Source organism: Protopterus annectens, chromosome 2.part0 (genome assembly GCF_019279795.1).
Source record: "Protopterus annectens isolate FY-2018-M chromosome 2.part0, PAN1.0, whole genome shotgun sequence".
In the NCBI taxonomy this organism is placed as follows: Eukaryota; Metazoa; Chordata; order Ceratodontiformes; family Protopteridae; genus Protopterus; species Protopterus annectens.
The window spans coordinates 842,226,963-842,249,923 of NC_056728.1; the positions used below are offsets into that span (position 1 = coordinate 842,226,963).

General features: G+C 42.9%; 1 protein-coding gene across 5 annotated transcripts in view; it reads left to right on the forward strand.

Moving 5' to 3' along the window:
• Nucleotides 1-22,961, forward strand: part of USO1 (USO1 vesicle transport factor) — a 1,866,649-nt gene that overhangs the window by 889,993 nt on the left and 953,695 nt on the right. For all 5 annotated transcript variants that reach the window (XM_044061107.1, XM_044061108.1, XM_044061110.1 and 2 more), the window contains one exon: nucleotides 10,090-10,244. In XM_044061107.1, coding sequence (XP_043917042.1) covers nucleotides 10,090-10,244 — 155 coding nt within the window. The remainder of the gene's footprint in view (nucleotides 1-10,089; nucleotides 10,245-22,961) is intronic.

Sequence of the window (22,961 nt, forward strand, 5' to 3'; positions counted from 1 at the left end):
CCTGTCAGATACAACTACAAGCTCAATTCCTGCCAGGAAAACTGAATTCTCTGGCAGACGAACTAAGCAGAAATCTCATGGACTGACATGAATGGAAAATGGAACCATGGATTTTCAAAATGTTGACATGCAAATGGGGGAGTCCAGACGTAGATCTTTTGCCTCACCCCGGAACTGTCAGTTGGACAAATTCTGTACAAGAACTCATCACAAAAAAGCCTGGAAAGTGGATGTGCTATCATTCAGCTGGAAAAACCTATCAGTCTATGGTTTTCCACCTCTGCCTCTGCTCTCCAAAGTTCTTCTAAAAGTCAAACAGGACAAACCAAAAATGGTTTTGATTTCTCCAGACTAGCCTCGCCAACACTGGTACCCACTCCTACACAATGTGTCACACCTTCCACCGTGGCACCTGCCTCAGACACCTTACTTACTGTCTCAGCAGAACAACCAGATTCTGTACACTCCGCTCCAAACTTTGAATCTTGCTGCGTGGTTAATCACCTAAATTCACCCTTAGCATCCCTCAGCACACCTGTGATGGATGTCATTTTGGAGGCAAGAAGGCCTAGTACTAGAAAATCTTATGCTGACAAATGGAAAAGATTCTGTGCCTGGAATCAGTGACAAGGGATAAGCAGAGCAGTGCCCAGTATTCCTCAGATTTTACAATACTTAACTGAGATGCTTCACAAGGGCCTGTTCTTTTTTTCCATAAAAATCCGTGCTGCAGCCGTTTCAACTCATTACAACACAGAACCTCCCCTCTTCTCTCATCCTCTGCTAAAGCAGTATCTCAGAGGGGCAAAAAACTTAAGACCACCCAGGAGAGGTCCAACCCCTGCCTGGGACCTCAATATTGTATTGGAAAAACTCACTCTCCCTCCTTTCGAGCCAGCTGCTACTGCAGACTTAAAATTTCTGTCCTGGAAAACAGCTTTCATTTTAGCAGTCACTTCAGTTAGATGGATTTCCAAATTACAGGCCGTTATGGTAGTGGAGCCTTTCATTATTTTTCATGTGGACAGGGTGTCTCTCAGGACCAATCCATCCTTCATGCCTAAGGTGGTGTCCAGTGTAGCTCTTAATCAGACCATTCATTTGCCAACTTTCTTTCCCAATCCACAGAACAAGGGGGAACGGATTCTGCATTCATTGGATGTACACAGACAACTTAGATTTTACTTAAACAGGACAAAATCTCTAAGAAAATCTGAACAACTCCTGGTGGCTTTTGCTGCAGGGGCAGAGGGAAAGGCTATTTCAAAGCAGACTATTTCCAAATGGATAAGCCATTGTATTAATTTCTGCTATATGCACCATGGTAAAACTATCCCCCAGGGGATCAAATCTCATTCCACCAGGGCTGCATCTACTTCTACAGCCTTTCTCAGAGGTGTTCCTACCAGAGACATTCTAGAAGATGCTACCTGGAGCTCAGTTGTTCATACGTTCACCAAATATTACCATTTACCTTCCTTCTCTAAATCCAGAGCTGGCTTTGCCACTGCTGTCCTGCAGGGCCTTATAGCTGGTCCAAATGCTGTATAAATCCATCCTCCCAACCACAACTTTGGGAGTCTACCCAAATGTAATGACTGCAACGGTGAAACACGAAGAACATAGTACAGTTGTGTACACTTACCATAAATGTAGATGTTCGAGTTTATTCACTGTTGAAGTCCTGGTTACCCTCCCTCCAACCCCCTGTTTTTCTCTTACTATACCTCTACTTTACTTTACTATGCTTAAAAGCCTTTTTAGTGCATTTGCTTTTGTTTGGAGGTATATTTTTGTGTTTATAATTACTTAAATATTTGGCTCCCCATTTGGGGGGGCACCTGACATCTGAGGCACGAAAAACTGATGTAATGGTGTCGGCTGCATGTTTTATACCCCTGACGACCTGACATCATGGAAGAAGGGACAGCAACCAACGCAGGACCCAAGACTTTGTTAATCAGGCCGACTGAGGGCAACCTGCAAGCAGATTACCCAAATGTAATGACTGCAACAGTGAATACACTCGAACATCTACATTTTGGTAAGTGTACACAACTGTACTTTCCATATGCTACAATTTTAGCAACATACTTTTTGTTTGAGGAGTTCCATGGTATCTTCCTTTACTGCTTGTGCAGAATCTAAAGACTTGATGCATTCTCCAAGTTAAGTAACTAAGTACTTTACACTGTGGTTTTGACACACTAGAAGCTTCTTGCAGGGCAGCAGTCACTGGTTCTGTCCTTAGAAGACATGCTTGGCTCAAGGAACAGCCCTTACCAGACCATGTCAAATCTAAATTATTGGATTCACCCTTGCACAAAGACAACTTATTTGGCACCAAGGCAGAGGAGGTCTTAAAAAAGATGGAAGAAAAAGCTAAATCTATGCAGACAGTTAAGGATTTCCTACAGGTCCAGCCACCCAGGTTCAGCAGGCATTGCCCCTCCAAGCACTGGTCCTTTCCTGCCCTACCAGGTCAGTTCAGCCCAGACCCTGGGGAAGCAGACCCAACAGACAGCAGCCACAGGGAATGCAGAGATCAAAGTGGAGTTCCTCCACTTCAAAGCCCCCCCCCCATTGTAAGAACTCACAGTGACTCTCCACCCCCACCCCCTCCCTCTGCCCACCTGTACTTGCCCCTAGGAGGAAATCTTTACTGGAGCAGAATTGGACACCACCACCACTTTAAAAGTTCCAGCAGAAAGGATATTACTACTTTGTCAGCAAATCCAGAACTTCATATCCAGAGACGAGGCTCCAGCATCAGAACTGCTAAAGTTGTTAGGGATGATGGCAGCTGCAATAATAACAATACCATTGGGTCGCATGCACATGCGGATTCTGCAATGGCTGCTGTTCACTCAATGATCTTATCAAGAGCTCCCAATGTCTCATCTCATTATTGTAACAAAAGCATGCAAAAAGGATCTTCAGTGGTGGTTGACCTCTCTTCAAGTAATGATAGGTAGTTTTTTTATCCTACCCTCACCATCGGCCACAGTGACCACGGATGCTTCCCTGATGGGGTGGGGGTGGGGGGGCATTTTCAGGGAAGAACAGCCCAAGGCACATGGACTGAACAAGAGACACATCTGCCTATCAGTGTCCTGGAGATGAGTGGTACTTTTGGCGTTGCAGTACTTTCAGGACTCTCTCCCTCTGGGGACAATTGCATTTCAGACAGACAACATGTCAGTGGTCTGGTACTTGAACAAGCAAGGAGGAACCAGGTCCTATCCCTTTTGTCGAGAGGCCCTAAGAGTATGGCAGTGGGCTACATCCACCCTGCACTTTCTGATAGCAATGCACATCGGGGAAATCCAATGTGATTGCAGATAAACTGAGCAGGCAGTTTTGTTGCCTCATGAGTGGTCCCTCAAAAAAGAGATAGCAGAAAGAATATTCCACAGATGGGGCCAGCCTTGCTGTGATCTTTTTGCTTCCCATATGAACACAAAATGCAGAAGCTACTTTGCCCTGATTCCCCCTCTGGGAGAGTCCCCAAGGGATGCACTCGTACACGATTGGCCTCTGGGTCTCCTGTATGCATTCCCACCAATTCCCCTGATACCCAAAGTACTACAGAAAGCAAAAGCCCTGGGAAGGACCATCATTCTAATAGCTCCTCATTGGCCTCGTCAGATTTGATTCTCCTTCCTTCGACTTCATCTGTTGGAAGAGCCTTGGATTCTGGACCCAGTTTCAGACCTTCTGACACATTCATTGGGGGCTCTTCATCTCTCTCTTCAGTCCCTAAAATTGACAGCTTGGCTGCTCCAATTCCCAGCATAGCCAGGTTCCATAATCTCTCAAACGAAACACAGCATATTTTAATATCTTCTCATAAATCCTCTACTGGGAAGTTGTACCTTAGCAAATGGAGGAGATTTTCTATATGGGCTTTTCAGAATAACATTGATCCCTACCAAGCCCCCATTTCCTCTATATTAGAATTTTTGACTATGCTTTTCAACAAAGGAGCTGCGGCAGCTAATGTTAGGGTGCAGCTTGCCCCCATCTCTAATTTTCATCTTCGCTTTGAAGGATTGAACATAATGTCACACAAGCTAACCAAAGCCTTTCACAAAGGGACATTCCACCTCAGACCACCAGTGAAATTCCTTTATACCCTATGGAACCTAAATTTTATGCTTTCACACATTATTCTCCCACCTTTTCGAGCCAGCTTCCTCATGTGATTTGAAATTTTTGTCTTGGAAGACTATCTTTTTAGTAGCCATCACGTCTGCCTGAAGACTTTCAGAGCTTACAGGCCTTGTCCATAAAACCTCCGTATTTGGTTTTTCATGCTGACAGTGTGTCCCTGTGAACAAATCCTTCATTCTTACCTAAACTTTGTACTGTAGCTAACCTTAACCAAATCATAGATTTACCAGTGTTTTTCCCCAAACACACCAAAAACTTAAGAGTATATGTTGCACAAGCTTGATGTTCATAGACAGCTCAGATTTTACCTGGATAGAACCAAAGAGTTCGGAATATCAGAACAACTGTTTGTTTCCTTTTCAGATTCTAGGAAAGGTATGCCAATGGCAAAAAGAACACTATCTAAATGGTTATCTGATTGCATCACTTTCACTTATTCAGCTGCCAATTTACCTTTACAACACAAAATTAAGGCTCATTCTACCAGAGCAGTGTCCACATCCTCTGCTTTTTCTGCTAGGCTTCCTGTAGACGATATTTGTGCAGCAGCCACTTGGTCAAGACCTCATACCTTTATCACTCATTACAAAGTTGATAGGGCCTCCAGGGACAGGGCCTCCTTTGGTTCTACTGTCCTGAAAAATATTCTCCCGTGAGCCACCTGAGAAAGATGGTGCTTGGGATGTTACCCATCTGTAAGAATGAATGGCGAGATAGAACAACTTCACATAAATAAGTTATGTACTCACCATAACATTCCATGCAAGTTGTTCATCTCGCCTTCATTTTTACTTACCACCCTCCTACCCCCTCCAAGGTTTTTTCAAGGACCGAGGTACTAGTTTTATCATGGTTGATCTGTCTTGCTATGGTTTTTACCTAAAAAAGTGATAGAATGGCGTATGGTATTGTTAGAGGCAGCAAACAAGATCTGAGGTAACTCAAGGTGCGTCATGGGATAGGGACTTGGCCTTGAGCTGTCTGAAGACCACAAGCTTGTTAGTAGGCTGACTCAGAGCTGAGGATCGGCTCTGAGCCCATCTGTAAGAATGAAGGCGAAATGAACAACTCACATGGAATGTTATGGTGAGTACATGACTTTTTTTTTCTGAGCAGGATCTCTGCACTTTCAGTTCTCTGCGCTAAAGGGCTTATCTACTGCTCCCAGAGTTTTCACAAAATGTCTGGCTCCCACCATTGCCTTTTGCAGACAAAGAAATATCCAAATTTACCCATACTTAGACTGCCTAATTCAGGCAGATAGTCAAGAAAAGCTGCTCAAGCAGCTGTCCTTTGTAAAGTCCCTACTGACCTCCCTAGGGTACACTATCCATGAAAAGAAATTCAAACTAGTACCCACCCAAAGGATTATATTCCTGGAGCAAGCCTGGACACAGCATCACAGATGGCATTCCTTACACCAGAAAAGCAAACCTACCTGACAGCCTACTTCTCTCAGCTAGCCACCAGACCCCAGTTATCTGCAAGGAAGATCCTGCAAGCTCTGACATTCATGGCGTCTTGCGTTTTACTCATTCCGTATGCCAGACTGCATATGAGGAAACGTCAGTGGTACCTAAAAAGCCTTTGGTGTCAACACTCTCAAGACCTGGAAACTCTTATACCATTGATACCTTGCCTAAGGAAAGATTTTCTTTGGTGGACAGCAGCATGCTCCCACAACAAGGGACTACCTTTCTCACCACCCCGCTGCCCCCCAGACCCTCACCACAGATGCATCAGACTATTCCTAGGGTGCACACCTGGATGGCAGGTACTTACAGGGCCAATGAAGCCCACAGCAAATCCATCTGCACATCAGCCAAAAAGAGATGTTAGCTGTCCAGCACGCATTGATAGCTTTCAGACCCCTTCTCTCCCCAGGGTCTCTCCTGATCAAAACAGACACACACCACTGTGATGTGGTATATCAACAAGCAGGGAGCTACTCACTCCTATCCTCTATGCAGGCTGGCCATGACCCTTTGGCACACCGCCTCTGCCATGCAACTCCACCTGTTAGAACAATTCCTGCCAGGCTCTCTAAACTCTCTTGCAGGCCACTTAAGCAGAAGTCTTCTGGACACACACGAGTGGCAGCTAGACCAAAGAAACTTTGCCCTAATAACTCAGAAATCAGGCACCCCGAAGGTCGACCTCTTTGCCTCCCACATCAACCATCAGCTCAACAAGTTCTGCACCAGGGAGCATCACTGCATGGCTTGGAAAGTGGATGCCCTATCCTTCCCCTGAGTTAGTCTCTCCGTCTTGCATTTCCCCCAGTACCTCTCATCACCAGGGTACTGCTCAAAATAAGGGAGTTAAAACCAAGGACAATTCTGATTACTCCAGACTGGCCTCGCCAGCACTGGTGCTCATTGCTGCGCAGCCTGTTACCACTGCCACCATGGCATCTCCCTCAGACCCCAACCCTCCTGACCCAGAGGGAAGGAGAATTCATGCACCCCCAATTGCAGACCCTCAATTTGGCATCCTGGCTTATTCCCTGAGCACTGATCAATCGACCAACCTCAGTAAACAGCTTCTAGATGTTTTACGTGAGGCTAGACACCCTAGCACTAGAAAATCTTATGCTGACAAATGGAAAATGTTCTGCACCTGGATTCAGGCTAAGGGAGCCTATACGGCACAGCCCTCCCTACCTCTTATCCTGGATTACCTAGCTGACCTGCTTATACGGTGGTCTCTCCTTTTCCTCTATTAAAATTCATGCCTCTGCTGTATCTGCTCATTTCCACACTGAGCACCCCCTTTTCTGACACCCTCTGATCAAACAATTCCTAAGAGGGGCTAGCAACTTGAGGCCACCCAGAAGAGCACCTACCCCAGCTTGGGACCTAAACTTCGTGTTGAAAAAGCTCACCCTTCCCCCCTTTGAACCAGTATCTTCAGCAGAGTTAAAATTTCTCTCCTGGAAGACGGCCTTTCTTCTGGTCATCACTTCAGCCAGAAGACTGTCTGAGCTACAAGCACTCAGCTGTAGAGTCCTTCATCATCTTCCATGCTGACAGGGAGTCTCTCAGGACTAACCCATCTTTCATGCCCAATGTGGTGTCCAGTGTGGCTGTCAACCAATCCATTCATTTGCCCACCTTTTTCCGTAACCCACAAAACAAGGGGGAAAGGATCCTGCACTCTCAAGATGTGCACAGACAGCTCCGATTCTATCTAGACAGGACTAAATCATTCAGAAAGTTTGATCAATTACTGGTCAGCTTTGCTGCAGGGGCAGAGGGCAAAGCCATCTCTAAACCATTTCCAGATGGCTAGCACACTGCATCCATTTCTGTTACAAGCAACACTGGAAACCTCCCCCTAAGGGTGTCAGGACTCACTCTACCAGAGCAGCCTCCACCTCTGCAGCTTTCCTCAGAGAGTCCCCACCAGGGACATCCTGGAGGCTGCCACCTGTACATCTGTTCACACTTTCATCAAGCATTACCACCTGTCTATCTTCTCCAAATCCAGGGCAGGCTTTGCCACTGCAGTCTTGCAGGGCATCCTAGCCAGCACCTAGTCTCCTTGACTGCCTCCACCCTTTTCCTTAGCTTTGGGAATCAACCCAAATGTGATGACTGCAACAGTGAAACATGAAGAACATAGTACAGTTGTGTACACTTACCATAAATGTAGATGTTCGAGTGTATTTACTGTTGCAGTCCTGGTTTCCCTCCCTCCATCCTCCTCTTCTTTCTCTCTCTCTCCTTACAAGGAACTTTTTGGTATTTACATTCTACTGGTGGGTTTCTTCCACCATAACCTGGCTCCCACTTGGGGGCTCCTGACAGTTAGGGCTAGACAAACTGATGTAATGGCGTCGGCTGCCGTACTTTGTACTACTGACAACCTGACTTCGATCCTGAAGTGACAGCAACAGATGCAGAAATACTAAGCCTCTGGTATTTGGTCCGGCCGAGGGCTACCCTGACAGGGATAACCCAAATGTGATGACTGCAACAGTGAATACACTCCAACATCTACATTTATGGTAAGTGTACACAACTGTACTTTCCTTGTATCCCTCTCTGGAAGAGAAGCCTTTTGGCAGCTGCTTCTGTTGACGTTCCCTCAAAGTTAGGCAGCTGTGTATGCTTATATAGTTTGTTTTAATTATGTAGAATCAAAACTGCATTATTTCTTAATTTGTTGGAAAGTGCTCACTGCTAGCAAGACAGTGAACTGGAGGGTTTTGTGGATAAACACATTTCCATCTGTGGCATGTTACGTTACAGTGTGCTTTGATCTAGTATGCAAAACATCCCTGAAATTTGATTTTGCTGGGAAAATACTGAATGTTAATTGGAGGAAAGGAAAAACCCAACCTTGCACTTATCCAAGAAGGACCATTTGCGCATCAAATGATTTTTGTACAGAATTTCATTTGGACCTCATACCCTGTCGTGGATTTGGCCTATCTTATCCATCCTCTTGTATGCCTTGATTTTAAGGTAAGAAGAACATATAATTCTCTGTCTGAGACTATTTGTAAAATTAAATTCTTAATCTGGAAAGATGTATCTAACTATGCCAGAAGGATACTGGACATTTAGTTTTTTGATAGTATTGCTTATCAGCCCTTTTCTAAAGGTTGGTTGTCATTATGATCTAGCTTGTGCTTTGTGCTAAATATGACTACAACTTTTGATTTCAGTCTGGGCCTGTGCTGCTTTTCTGATAATGTTCTAGGAAAAGGAAGTACTTGTTGCACATTTTCAGTGCACACCCCATTCTTATGTTAGGAAATTAAAAAGTGTAAAAACTAAAAATTGTGGATTTCCAAATTGGTTAGGGGCTGTGCACCAGTGCTGTTGATACTCTTCTGCCTGTTTTTGGATGCAGATATACAACTGCTTGGTTTGCAGTAAATACTTGCACCAGGCATTAGAAAGGTTTAACATCTACATTCTTGTGTTCCAATTTTTTTGTTTCCATTTTTCCAATTTCTGGATATTCTGGCATGTTACACTTTTTGAAATTTCTTTTTGCAATTCCTTTTTGCATTACTTGTTGCAAGATAACTAAAATGTCACATTTTTAAGTGCGGTACTCATTGACTGTTACATTTTGTAATTAGCTCTTAGGGTTTAGAGGTTGTATTCCTTTTGCCATCTTTACCGATCATGGATTTTTTTCATGACTGAAACCTTTTAATTTATAAAGCTACTTTCTGAGGAGCTGGAAAGTGGTAAGACCTTGTTTATACTTTGGCACATTCCTCCACTGTTGTCTAACTGGTGGTGATTCTGTCAGGGCAGCTGGCTGAAGATTTTGGTTGTATGGTTCTATATATTCTTTCTTTAGTCTTAATAGTATGTCATGCAGCAGATGATACTCTTTAAGATGCTTTGAAGTTTGTCTCGATCTCTTCTGCCTAGTTCTCCATTCTCTCTTGGACGTTAGAAAATGCGAATGTTAAATCTGTTGTAAAAATGTCTTGTTTTCATAAAGTTTTTGTCATCATTACTTAGAAAACAGGAAGACCGCTGTGGTGGTGCTGCGGTAGCGTTGTCGCCTCACTGTAAGACACTGTCAGGTTCGATTCTCAGCTAGAGCATCTTCTGCATGGAGACATGCATGAATGGGCGTACCTTCGTTGAAGGTTGTGCGTCAGGTCTGGCAAGCCGGTACATAAAACTCAACTGCCAATCATTAGCGGACCAGAGTTCCGCTGTGGCGACCCCTAACCAGGAAAAGTCGAAAGACACAAACAAACTTAGAAAACAGGAAGAACAAACATGTGTTTTAGTATTTTCTGATCAGTTGTTACTGATTCTGTTTTAATGATTTGTGTTATTTGTTTTGTAGAATAATCAGGATATGGTTAAACTTGATTTTCCTGTTGCATTCACTTGTAATACCACATTGAACTGAGAATAGCATTTTTCATTTTTACAGGCCAGCAATTGTGGTTCTTTTAATGTCGATGGTGAATGAACGGCAACCATTTGTCCTTCGCTGTGCTGTTCTTTATTGCTTCCAGTGCTTCCTGTACAAAAATCAGAAAGGACAAGGAGAAATTGTAGCAACTCTTCTGCCTTCTACTATTGATGGTAAGTATTTGTGTGTCTTGAAGTGTTCTAAATGAAGCAATTGGGCTGTTTTTGTGTTTTGTAAAAGCTTGCAATGAAGATTGTGTGTTAATTGGCAGTTAAAATGTAATTTAGAAAGTAATCCCAAAATATTTTAAGAGAAGTTTATTTTGTTCACTTTTCATAACTGGACCAACAGCATACTTAAGTGCTCTTTATCCAGGTCAAGTCCATTACATTTTAGGATGCATAAAATGTCTTTCTGAGATTTTGTATAATAAGAGTAGAATCAAATGGCAAAAAATGATTTGTTCTGCTTAGTTTAGTACTGGCACCTATCACTTTAACAAGTAACAAATCTGACTTCTGCAGCATAAGTGGGTTGGTTTGTTACATGCAGTAAGGTAGGTGTGTTTGAGCACAAAGTGGTCATAAAAGCAGAAACCCAAGCTGTGTGCCTTCTCAGAAGCTGATGAGGTTGATTTATTTTTGTAATTTGTTTTATTTATTTAACTGTTAGCTCTACTGGTAATCATGCCTGTTTTCATACTTAAGTAGAGTTTTGCGCAACAGTGCAGTATGTTTGAAGTAGTTGCAGTGTATTACATGTTATTGATTTGTATGGATTAAGTTAAAGTCAACCCTTTTCATTAAATGGAAAAGCTGGTCATAATTTTTTCATGAATGAATCCATGCTGTGATGGTGCCTGAAGTAAATACATGTTTGTTTTTTATTTTTTTATTACTTAAAGAAATTGAGTTTGCCATATTTCTTTATGTGGTTATGGAGTGTTAAGTTGCAGATGATGGTGCACATGGCATTGAAAAAAGTTGGAAACCGTACATTTAAATATGATTTTATTTTAAGGGGTTTTCTTCAGCAAGGCAGGACAAGAAACACTGAAATTATCTGGTTATCTAATTTTCCTTAAAGTTTATTTAACTGCATGCATTTAAGCTGTTTATGAGTGTTAAAAGTAAAACATTAAAAAGAAGCAAATCTTTATAAAAAGTCCAAACTAAAGTAATTTAAGTAAAATTTAAGGAATGTAAAATAGATTGTAAACTGTTAAACACCGGACAGCACACAATAAGAGAGCTGGAAAAACGATTTAATATTCCACAAACAGTAAGAACAAATAATAGTAAGCGCTTTCGGCAGGTTCAAATAACCCGCCTTCTTCAGACAACCACAAGTTTGCAAAGAAGTTAACTTATACTTCTATGTTAAAAACTTTCCACCTGTTAAATTAAAGTGCATTGTTACAATCAATTAAAACCATGACAACCTTAAAGCAGCAACTCTACCATATTGAAAACTTGGTACTGCTGTAAACAAACATAAAAACCAAAACGTATCTATTATTATGGTCTTCCGCCAACACGGAACTAAAAAATATTGTAGCAAGTATACATATTAAAACTTATAACATAAATTATGATGCAATCAGATAAATGCAGAATTTGTTAAATATCAAAGACTGCTTTAAGGTTGTCATGGTTTGGATATATATTAAGTTTAGAAAAGAGTAATTTATTGAAATTGCAAGTATCCATGTGTATAGTTCAAAATATTTAAAATAGGTGGGGGGCTATGCCCCTACACCCCCCAATGTGAGGGGCAGTGCCCCACACACACACCCTTACTATATATTCTAACTCCAGGGTCGCACTACAGTGGGGAAAAGGCTATATATAACTTTCAGTGAAATGTGCTTCAGTGAATTATGTTTTCAGTGAATTGCACAGTCAAATGTGTTTCAGTGACTAGACCTGGACCCATATATATATATATATATATATATATATAGATATATATATATATATATATATATAATCAATGGACCCACAATTCAGTGGTACAGTTACGTTTCTTTATTAAAATACAATAAAACAACAATAAAGAGATGGCACAGGGTCTGAGTGTGATAAGCAAAAGATAGCCTACAGGTCTCTAAATGGCTCTGTGTAGCAGCCAGAGTCCCTCTTTTGACCCCCTAAGGTGTCTTTGTCGTGTGGAAGGTTCTCAACAACACTTTAAGATAAGCAGGACTCATGTTGTTCATAGGTTCATAGGTTCATAGGTTAGTACTAGGCTAACTGCCCTTGCGAGCCATTGTAAGCCTAGCCAATTATCCCTTGTGAGACTCAAACCCTGCACCTTGTGTTTGTAAGGCAAACACCTTAACCATTAGGCCACCCCTCCCAACCCTGTGTAGGACATAGTAGGTGAGAGTCCAGTGCAAATGTCCCAGGACTGGTATGGTATTACCAATGTTAAAATTGGGGTTTTTGACAATATCCTAACTGTAGAATTTTGTACCCACTACAGGCAATACCATACCACTATTTATAAGTCCAATGTTTGGGAATACAGTAGTCCAGGTCCAAGTATAAGCAAGGCGTGAACCACCATTTCCAAGCTGAAAGATGGTATGAGATTCTTGATCCAGGACATACTTTTAAGAGGGAAAAAAGGTGTTTCGACATTAGCTGAAACCCATTCCTTAACTGCCATGCTCATCAAGCAAGCATATCGAGATCCACAGGCATGAGGCTCAAATTCCAACTGATTTGTCCTGTAAATAATTAGGTGAAGAGCAGAGGAAGGCATGTTGGATGAACAGTGCATGTGCTAGCATGGCCTCAGTTTTGGCAAAGTTGAGTTTTGGTTGTGAACTAGCCATTACAGAGTAGATCACCAAGTCCTCTAAGATGGAAAAATCAGGCACAGACATCTGAGAAAACTACAGCTGAATAATATCAGCATGGAAATGATGATAAATCTCCCCAGAATGACTTCACATTATCACAGCATATAGATCAGTAAAGAGCCCTGAGTAACACTGCACTGCAAGAGGATGGAGTCAAAATAATTAATCCCTGACACCACCCAGTCATTGTCTCAAAAGATAAGTGGGAGTTCACTTGAATAGTGCCAATAAGTTTTTGTTAGAATTTCACTCTCTGAAAGGATCCCATGGTTATTTGTTTTCAAAGTAACCAGGAAATCAAAGACAACCAAAATAGAGTACACGTTTAATTCTTCTCTATTAGAAGATGATTAACCCTGCATATAAGTATTATCTTAGTGGTCTCTCTGGATTTAAAATCAGACTGACAAAGGTCTAAAAGGCCATGAGATGTAGGATAAGAATGCATTTCTACATGCACCACTTTCTCAGTGACTTTCCAGTGACTAAGAGAGTTAGAAACAGGGCAGTAATACTTCAGACAGTTATGGTCAGGCATCTGTGTTTTAAAGCTTGCAAGTAATCACGGTATCTTTTGAAGAAGATAGGCTCACCCAAGTCTTAACATTAGTAACCTAACAGTTTAGAAAATGCTTGACCCCTTTGATCCAAGGCAGGAAATTTTTAACCTTGTGCACTCAGGAGCCAGTTCAAAATGTGTAGACCACATAGAAGAAACAGTCTCATGGTCAGCATAAACTCGCCCAGCAAACCTTTAATAAATTCTCAAAAAGGCCACCATAATGCTCATTTCAGAAATCCATGGAGAATGGGACTGCCTTGTCTAGGAAGGCTTATTCTTAAAGAAACATGCAGTTTCCTCACAGGAATTGAGGACAACGTTTTTCAAGTGTCCTGTCAGGCTGGGCTCCACAATGTACCAACTACTCAAAAAAAAAAGGGCAGCCAAATGATTCATTGCATCAGAAATCTCTCAAAAGATACCTCCATCTGGTATATATACAGCATACTACAAAACCAGTTTAAGGTTCCACTGAAGAAGGTAAGACCTGTGCCATCTTTATTCCAGCATTCTTCCTTCTCACAGCATTAACTTATGTTTATGCCGTACTTCTTATGTGACCAGGATTGCATACAGACTGGGATAACAGAGCACCAGGTACAACCACATTGTAGCCATGCCAGCTGAGTCTGTGTAATATGCACTTGCACTGTAAGAACTGGTCCAGCAAGGGAAACACAGGCAGTGATGTTACAGCCCATATACTACAATAGCAGACCATTTCATTGTCCAGTTGTTGCTGGTGGGAAACTTAGCTTCTAGTGCACCAGGAAATGGTCAGAGCAGGATGCTGGTTCTACCACTAGTTCCTTGGTTTCAAAATCAAGCTGGAAAACCAGTTCCATAAAGTGACTGGAAGTCATGGATAGAACCACCTGAGTGGAGTCAAAGCTGTGTAAAAGATTGAGGAGCATCATGCAGAGTTAACTGGTTTCATCAACACTCACATTAGTCACACAGGGTCAGCCATCTGGAGGACTTGTGCAGTAGGCAGCAGAGAAAATCAGAGAATTTTTGAAGAAATAACCATAGGTAGCCAGGTGGATTGTGTGACAGGCAAAAAAGCCTGCAAAGCACTCCTGCTCCAAGGACATTTTTAAAGGAATTATCTCTTCATTTTCAAACTGAGTCTGAAACTGCTGCCTGGGTCTGGAATAACTAGGTGACTCTCCTGGGGAATAGAGGCTTCAGGATGTGGATTAGTTTTCATCAAACCAGGTCTCTAGTAAATGTTGGATCAAGTAGGTGAGACACTAGACTTGTGCTGTAACTAGTTAACTTTTGATGTCCTTCCTGAGATTACTCTTGCAGTGTTCCCAACTGTTGGATTAATTTTACCTGGATGCCCAACCAGTTACCAAAGCCAGAACCTTCCATAAAGCTGTCCATCCGTATGATGTAAGCTCATCGGCGTAAGGGTACATAAGTGGATTTATGAGCATAAATCCTTAGGCTGTCTTGCTACCAGTACAAATGCAGGTCTGGCACTCATCGGCCTGTTCTGAGCATGATTATTGGTACAGTTGGCTTTCACTGGTTCAGATAAGTGCCTGGCTGTGGAGCCTTCCTCTTTTTTTTCTTAATTGTATTGCTATTTGTTGCTCTATTAGATGTCAGCTAGGAGGAGAAACTTCAATTGCAGACCCCATGGAGGCCACTATGGCATCTGAGGTTCACATTCTGGAATGACTGAACCTAGTGATAATGGTGAGAAGGGGGAGCCCCACTTAATTATTTCCTAAGGGCCCAAAGGCATACTGCAGGTACATTATTAAGACTGGAAATTCTCTGATTGCTCATCAAGGTTTGTCAGGGTTCAGAGCTTCCTTGGCTGGTTAAAGTGGATATCTCACTAAGAAAAAAACTAAAAAATGTTCTATCCCACCAGATGCCCACAGAAAGAGTGGATGGATTTCTCACAGGACCTGTTTTATGCCATAATGGCACTCAGCCACAATCCGTTTACAGGGCATACTGCTACTACTGTGGTTTCTCATTCCACTCAACAAGAGAGCCAGTTATACACTTCGCCTAAAGACGAACATGATGAATCAAATTCCTATGTACACTCTTTAACCTATTCATCCCAGATCCATTCACCAAGTCAAGAGGCCTTAAGTGATGAAGATTCCCATTCTTCTGACTCCCCTGTTGAAGAAGCTTCTTTCGGGGAAACTATTGCATGTATGATAATGCATTTTAAAGGGAAACTAAACAGATTTCTGAAGTTCAGCAAAGATATTGCAGCCTCTTGGAAGTAGGATCCCCTGCTGCTGTACCTCCAGTTCTGGAGGCCTTCCGAGATGCCTTTGCATCCACTTCAACTGTGCCAGACTCCCAGCCTTCAGCATCTAAAGCCTGACAGATGTTAAAAGATGTCTTAGGACTTGAAATTTATGTACAAAACCCCCTGTTGCAGCATCCCTGTGTTTTCCATGTTAACAAACAAGCTCTGTAAGTTACTGCCTGATACCAGTGCTCTTCCTTTAGAAAAAGACAGCAGGGCACTGAGCAGATTATCAAAAAAGGTTTATATATCCTCCACTCTGGCCTTTAGGGCTCTGAATTATCAGATTCAAATGACGAAATACATACTGTCTATTCACTGCAGTTTAAATAAAACTTTGCTCTCCCCAGAGGAACTTACCAGCAAGCAACAAGCTTTGACTTTGATGGCTCACTCTTCCCAAGAAGCTAAGTAAAACAGTGAATGCAGTTATGTTGCAATTCAAGCTTCTTCCAGGGCAGCTGCTACAGGATCTGTGATCAGCAGGTATGTATGGTTACATTCTCAGCCCCTTACAGAAGATATTAAAGTCAAATCCATAGACTCTCCTTTAAGCAAGGGCCTTTTGTATGATCCAGATGTTGCCAGTCTTTTCAAACAATTGCAGGAACAAGGTATGCTTTTGGAGGACTGTAGACTGATATTTATTATTTCTGTACCATGATTCCAAAGAAATTACCCTGCAAAACCCACTTCCTTCACTCACAGGGAATCCAGACCTTGTCATAAAGGCAAGAAAATTCCTAGGAAAAGATTACAGGACTTATGTGATGGTGACACCTGGGAGGCCTCCTTACCTAGGTAAGTCCACTTGACTACCTTCCCTTCGTATCCCTTCCCACCCCTCATTTCATCCCTTCCCCTATCCAAAAGGCTCACCTCATCCCTAAAAAAACTGTCTACTCACCTCTTCAAACAAGTGAATGCTGTCAGTTATCCAAAGCAGGTACTGAATGAACTGGAAAGAAGTTCCTGCTTTCTGCAGCATCTAGCCACCACCCCAAAATCAGAATCAGTTGCTCTATCCCGTCATTCTAACCTTGCTAGAATAAGGTACAATAGAGCCAGTACCTTCACAGTATGTGGAAAAAGGGTTCTATTCAAGGCTATTCCTTGTCACAGGAAGAGGAGGAGGCTGGAAACAGTTCTGGATCTCTCCTCTCTTAATGCTTTTCTTCTCATTCCATCTTTCAAGAAGTTGTTCTTAGAAACTCTGCTTCCATTCCTCCTTCCTCAGGCTTGGCTGCTGTCTTTGGACCTAAAGGATGCCCATCTCCCCATTCCTTTTCACCTTGTCTATATAAAATTTCTGAGGATTTCTACTGGCTGATTACACTTTCAATTCTCTTTGCCTTCTAGACACTCTACAGCCTCCAGAGTCTTCACAGAGTGCATCGTCCCAGTAATAGCTTATTGCAAGACTCCATGAATCCAGAGATCCCTTATTTGAATGACCTGTTAATACAGGCTCCTACTGAGCAGGTACGTTTGACTCATCTCAGGTTCAGTATAGCTCTGCTTCAGGTCCTCAGCTTCACTAACAGTCTGAAAAAATCAGCAAGGAAACTGACCCAAGAACTAGTTTTTTTGGGATGCAGCCTAGACACCAGACTCAAGCAGAGTTTTTTTCCCCCCAGACAAAGTGCAAAGCCTAACCATTTACTTCTGTTCTCTTCTCCCTGTTCAGCCTTGAGCAGCAGTGGAGATCCTCAGAGCACTAGGATTCATGACAGTAACAAACCCTGTGGTCCCCTTTACCAGACTCTGTATGAAGTAGATCCAGTAGCACCTGAAGTCCAAGTGGTCCCAGCATTCTAATCCACTGGACACACAGGTTTCTCTCTTGACTTGCCTAAAGAAAAAAAAAATACTGTGTTTGATATCACAGATAAAGCTAAATCCAGGTCTGACTTTCAAACTGCAGACACCACAAAAGGAGCTGCACACAGACTCATCAGAGGATGAATGGATGGGCAGTCAGAAAGTTCAGGGGCAAAGACCTACAAATTTAAGATCAGAACACATAATTCTGAAGGAGATGAGGGCACTAATACAGGTCCTGTAGATGTTTTCCCCCCATTCTTTGAAATTAGGTCCATTACGAGTGTTCACAGACAACGTAACTGTCCCTTGGTACAGGAAGAAGCAGTGCAGACTGGCTCTTTTGGCATTGGAGCAAGCAGCCAAACAAGCCACGCCCTCCCAGTGTTATAGATTCCTTCACAGTACAGTGTCCTGGCAGACTTTCAAATAGATCAAGAGAAGATCCTCTTGAATGGATGCAGAACAAGGAGATCTTCCTAGACATAGTCCGCAAATGAGGGGTGGCTCGATTAGATTTTTTTTTTGTCACCCAACCACAAATGATTTCCACTGTTTTGCACCAGGACCTACTGTCCTTTAGCTAGGAAAATGGGTGGATTGCCTTTCCCTTGGAAAAGGAGGTTCTTGTATGCCTTCCCTCCACTTCCTCTCCTCCCCAAAGTCTTATTACAGATCCAAAAGTAATACTGGTCTTACTGCTGCTTCCTCCTTTTCTTCCACCTAACCAAGGGCCATCATCAGAAGCTTCCATTCACGATGAACTTGTACACACAGAGCAGAATGGCTCACTACTTCACCCAAACCTTCAGCCTGTCAGTATAGGTGGTAGAATTCTGATCCCTTTTAGATACGAATTTTCTGAGGATGTACTTAAGGTTCTCCAAGAGCCAGGGAAAACATGGTACCAGAAAATCTTACATTGCAAAATGGAAAAGATCTGATGTTGTCTTCTTCATCTGATTCAACAGTTGGGATATCTCTTCTGACCTCTGCACTTTTTAAGAACTTGGATCCAGGATACTGACTCATCTCCCAACCAATAATTCCATCTGGTCCCTAAAATACCCCTGGTCTTATTTGCTGCTTGATCCAGCAGGTTGTCCAATTCAAGGGCTCTGATTTTTTCCAACCGTGTTATTTTTTAATAGATATTTGCCAAATATTTTTATCTGTCTTGTCAGCTTCCATTGCTAGAGTTTTTTGTCATAACCTCCCCTTTCCGTAAAAACATAAAATAAAAAATAAAATTAAACTTCTCTATATTCTGTTTTTTTTCCGTAGTGGGAATTTATATTTGTCTTGGTACCTTTTGACTTTTTGTAGTACTATTTATTGTTAGTTGGGGATCATTATTGCTGCTGTTGCTATCTCTGCTGCTGTGGTTATATTGTAGTAGCCAGTTACTATTCTTTTCACCTCAGCATGTCAGACAAGGCCATTGGGTTTAAAAAAATGCTTGACCTGTGGACTCATGGCACCACCACAGGATCCTCAGTCTTTGTGCATCTACTGCATAGGGGTAAAACATCTAGACTTGATCTGTGAGTCATGTGCCTTTTTTTTTAGATAGTGTTACAAAGATGCAAAGACAAGCTTGTGCTTAAGGGCCACCTTCCTGCCCAGGTATGGAGTTTAATCCCTCCTGCCCCAGAAGTTGCTACTCCTGCTGCAAAGAAAGTTGAGAAGGCAAAGGTACAGAAAAAAAAGGAGAAAGAGAAGGAGAGAGAAAAGCCTAAGAAACCTAACAGAGAAAGAAAAACGACAAGAAGAGATTAATAAAATCCAGGAAAAGGTTGTTGGAACTGTCCAACCCATCCCCAAAGATGCCGAGGCATTTGGATCTGGAGCCTCATCAGATCTGATCACCTTCTCCCCTCTGCTTTGCTTCTCACCAGAGCCAATGAGTCCGAGGCTTCATTCCCATTTCCTGCAAGAGAAGTGTTCCTCACTGCCATTTTCAGCAGCAGCATCCTTTGGGTTCTTCCGTTCATCGAAGAGGCTTCTGGAAGTTGACATCAACTGGATGATGCAGAACTTCGGACACAGAGTCATCTGGGGATCATCCCTGTGCCATCCCCTTTGGGGTTCTGGGGACTGCCCCTGCTGCCTCTCCACTGGTCTTTTCTGTTCCGTTCTGAATGATGGATCCGAAACCCACAGACCCAAGTCTGCCTGGTAGTGCACTAATGTCTGAGCCGATGGCCTTTTTGACTTTGACTCGGACGGTTTCCCATTACTCTCTCAACACTGACTTTGTTGGATTGGAATGCATCTCTGAACCAAAGCACCAGGCCAAGGCTCAGAGTTCAGGGTCAGCTTCAAAGTTCTTGGATCCATCCCTTCCCCTCGGTGCTTTTGTGCTCAACAGCTCTGCACCATTGATGACCTCTGAGGCAGGTCAGGATGGTGCTGAGGGCACCCCACTCTGTTCCTTTATGGATTGGATGGGCACACCATCTGTTCCAATTTCGTCTCCTGCTTTCAAGGCATTAGAGAGTTCTCTCCATGTTTAGAGAGGAGTGGTGTCTACCACATTTGCCTCTGTCTCAACCTCCTTTAGATCCTCTTTACATATCTGATCGCCCTGATTGACAGGGATAATCAGCTCCTTTCACCTTTGGGGGTTCTTGCCAGGTGAGCTCCCCCTCCAATTCTAGGCCTTCCCTGGAAGCTCACACAGGTAGGTCCTGAGGAAACAGACTTCTAAGAGAGGAGACATTTGGACTCTTCACCATTGTCGGCCACTGAAGACACAGATTTCAATGAGGAAGAGAGCTCCCCATGATCCCCTCTGGAGGACGTCTCCTTTAAAGACATTCTGGAATTGGGGTTTGTACCTCCAAAACTCCCTCTCCTGATTAAGTCTGTATTCCTTGAGGTGTTTGGACCTGGTTCTTCTACCTCTTAGTTGGTTCAGACTGGTGACAAACAAATAGACCTAGTTTCTAAGCAGGTACAGAAGGAACCTGATGTGATGGAGCCAATTCCACGAAAACCAAAAAAGATTTTAGTGGCCCCACAGGACTTGGTCCCACTGGAGCATGGATCCCCCAGTAGATGATATGGTTGTTGCAGCAGCCACAAGGATGTGGCTCTCGGAAGAGAGCACATCATTTCATTCTCTAATAGAGAATGTAGAGCTTTGGACAGATATGTGAAACGGATGTATGCTTCAGTGACTTTTTCAATTAGAGCACTGAACTACCTAGCATCTGGCACATTTTCAAAGGGACTTCATGTCCTGAAGTCATTGGAGTCCCAGTTGTCTACCCTGCAGTCAGTGAGGAATGTATCCATGTGTCTGCTTTCCAATGTAGCTGATGTCACAGCTAGGGCAAGCAGACACCAGCATTGCTATTTGTCATAATGCCTGGATGTGCTTTTGTGACTTTGTGGAAGGCTTCAAGATGTCCTTCATTAATGCCCCCTTTGATGGTTCATCCCTGTTTGGACCTGAAGTAAAACAAGTGCTTACCAGGAGTGAACAGGAAGGCATGATACTGTCTGCAGTTGGTATACGCTTTTCCACCCCACAAAAGACCTTCTCTCGAAACCTGAAAAGGGGAAAATTATTTGCTTCTAAAAATTACAGGATTTTGGCCAGGACTCTTGTGCAGACAGACCCACCAGGGCAGAAGAGAGAGTAACTTTAATGGACATTGCTCCAGTGGCAGAGGCGGACCACAAAATCTCCGGTATTTTGCAGTCCTTTCACAGAGAAACCCTGCCAGTGCTCCTGAACAACTGCCTGAATACTGCGCTCTGGAGACAGTCAGGGTGGTGCTTATACTTGCAGCCCCAAGACTGGCAGTTCATCATTCGAGTTTCTTGAGTGCAGAGCATAATCACCAGAGGTTGTGTTATTCCCTTTGTTCTCCTCTTCAGAAAAATAAAAACAGTCTAGATGTGCTGCCACCCAGTGATTTGGAATTTGCAGCAGTAGAAGTAAGAAAGCTATTAGAAAAGAGAGTCATGCAGAAGGTCCCCCCGTAGACTAGTCAGGGTCCGGAGGCTATTCAAGGTTCATTTTAGTTCTGAAAAAAAGAAAGGACCTAAGGCCTGTCTTGTACCCAAGCCATTTCAATTACCTCATAAAACAGACAATAGTCAGGATGGTCATGGTGCAGTCCATTTGACCTATTCTGAGGATGGATGACTGCATGTGCTCTGTAGATCTCCAGAATACATAACTGTCTTATCAAGATAACAAAGCATTCCAGAAGATTTCTCCATTTATGGCTGGGAGCCAGTCACTTTCATTTCAGAGTACTGCCTTTCAGTCTCACCATAGTCCCCAGTGTGTTTGCCAAATACATGCCAGTGGTAGCAACATATCCCAGGCTGCAGGCATTCCATGTGTTCCTGTGTTTGGATGAGTAGCTCCTGAGTACACCAACCAAGGATCTACTACTTCATTGTAAGAGCTTCTTGCTCCTCAATTGAAATTACTATCAGTCTTGACAAAAATTACCAACACAGAAGATAGAGTTTATAAGATACCACCTGGATACAAGTTCTCAAATAGCCATACTTCCACAATCTAGAATATTGTCCCTGCATCAGGTAGCGTCCAGAGATCCTTCTTCATCCTTCTCCGCCATCAAGACTTGTTATCTGCTTTTGGGGGCTTGATAGCTGAATCAGTCACACTATTTCCTCAAGCAAGTTGCTACATGTGAGTCCTGCAGTGGACATTGTATGCACAGTGGTTCTTGATGTCAGACCCCCTTTGCACCCAATACGTCTCACACCAATTTGCAGAAAATACATCAGTTGATTGTTGATCTCCCTTATAGTGTCATGGGTCAACCTTTCTCTCTGCCACCTCCACTAGCCAGTGTGACAATTAATGCTACATTTTTTAGGTGGTGGGGAGTGCATTTTGAAGGGAAGACTGTACACGTTTCTTGGTCTTTTGACAGAGATCAGCCTTCCTATTAGTGTCCTGCCGATGAAGGCAGTCGTACCATTGCAAGATTTTCAAGACTGCCACCCTGAGTGTGTATTCTCCATCTAGACAGACAACATGGCAGTAGTCTGGTATATCAACAAGCAGGGAGGAATCCATTCTTATCTACTGTACCAGGAAGTCATAAAAGTGCAGCAGAGGATGATATCTTCCCATCGCTTTTTAATTCCATTGCACATCCCAGAGACTTCCAGTGTTCTGGTGGACAAACTGAGCAGGCCTAATCTTCTGCCACATGAGTAGTTCCTCAGTCAGAGTGGCGACAAAAAATTTCAGTCACTGACGCCAACCTTGCTGCAGTCATTTTGCTGTGCACCTAAACACAAAGTGCAGCAGTTACTTTGTCCTGATCCCTCTACAGGCATAGACAGAGCGACTTCAT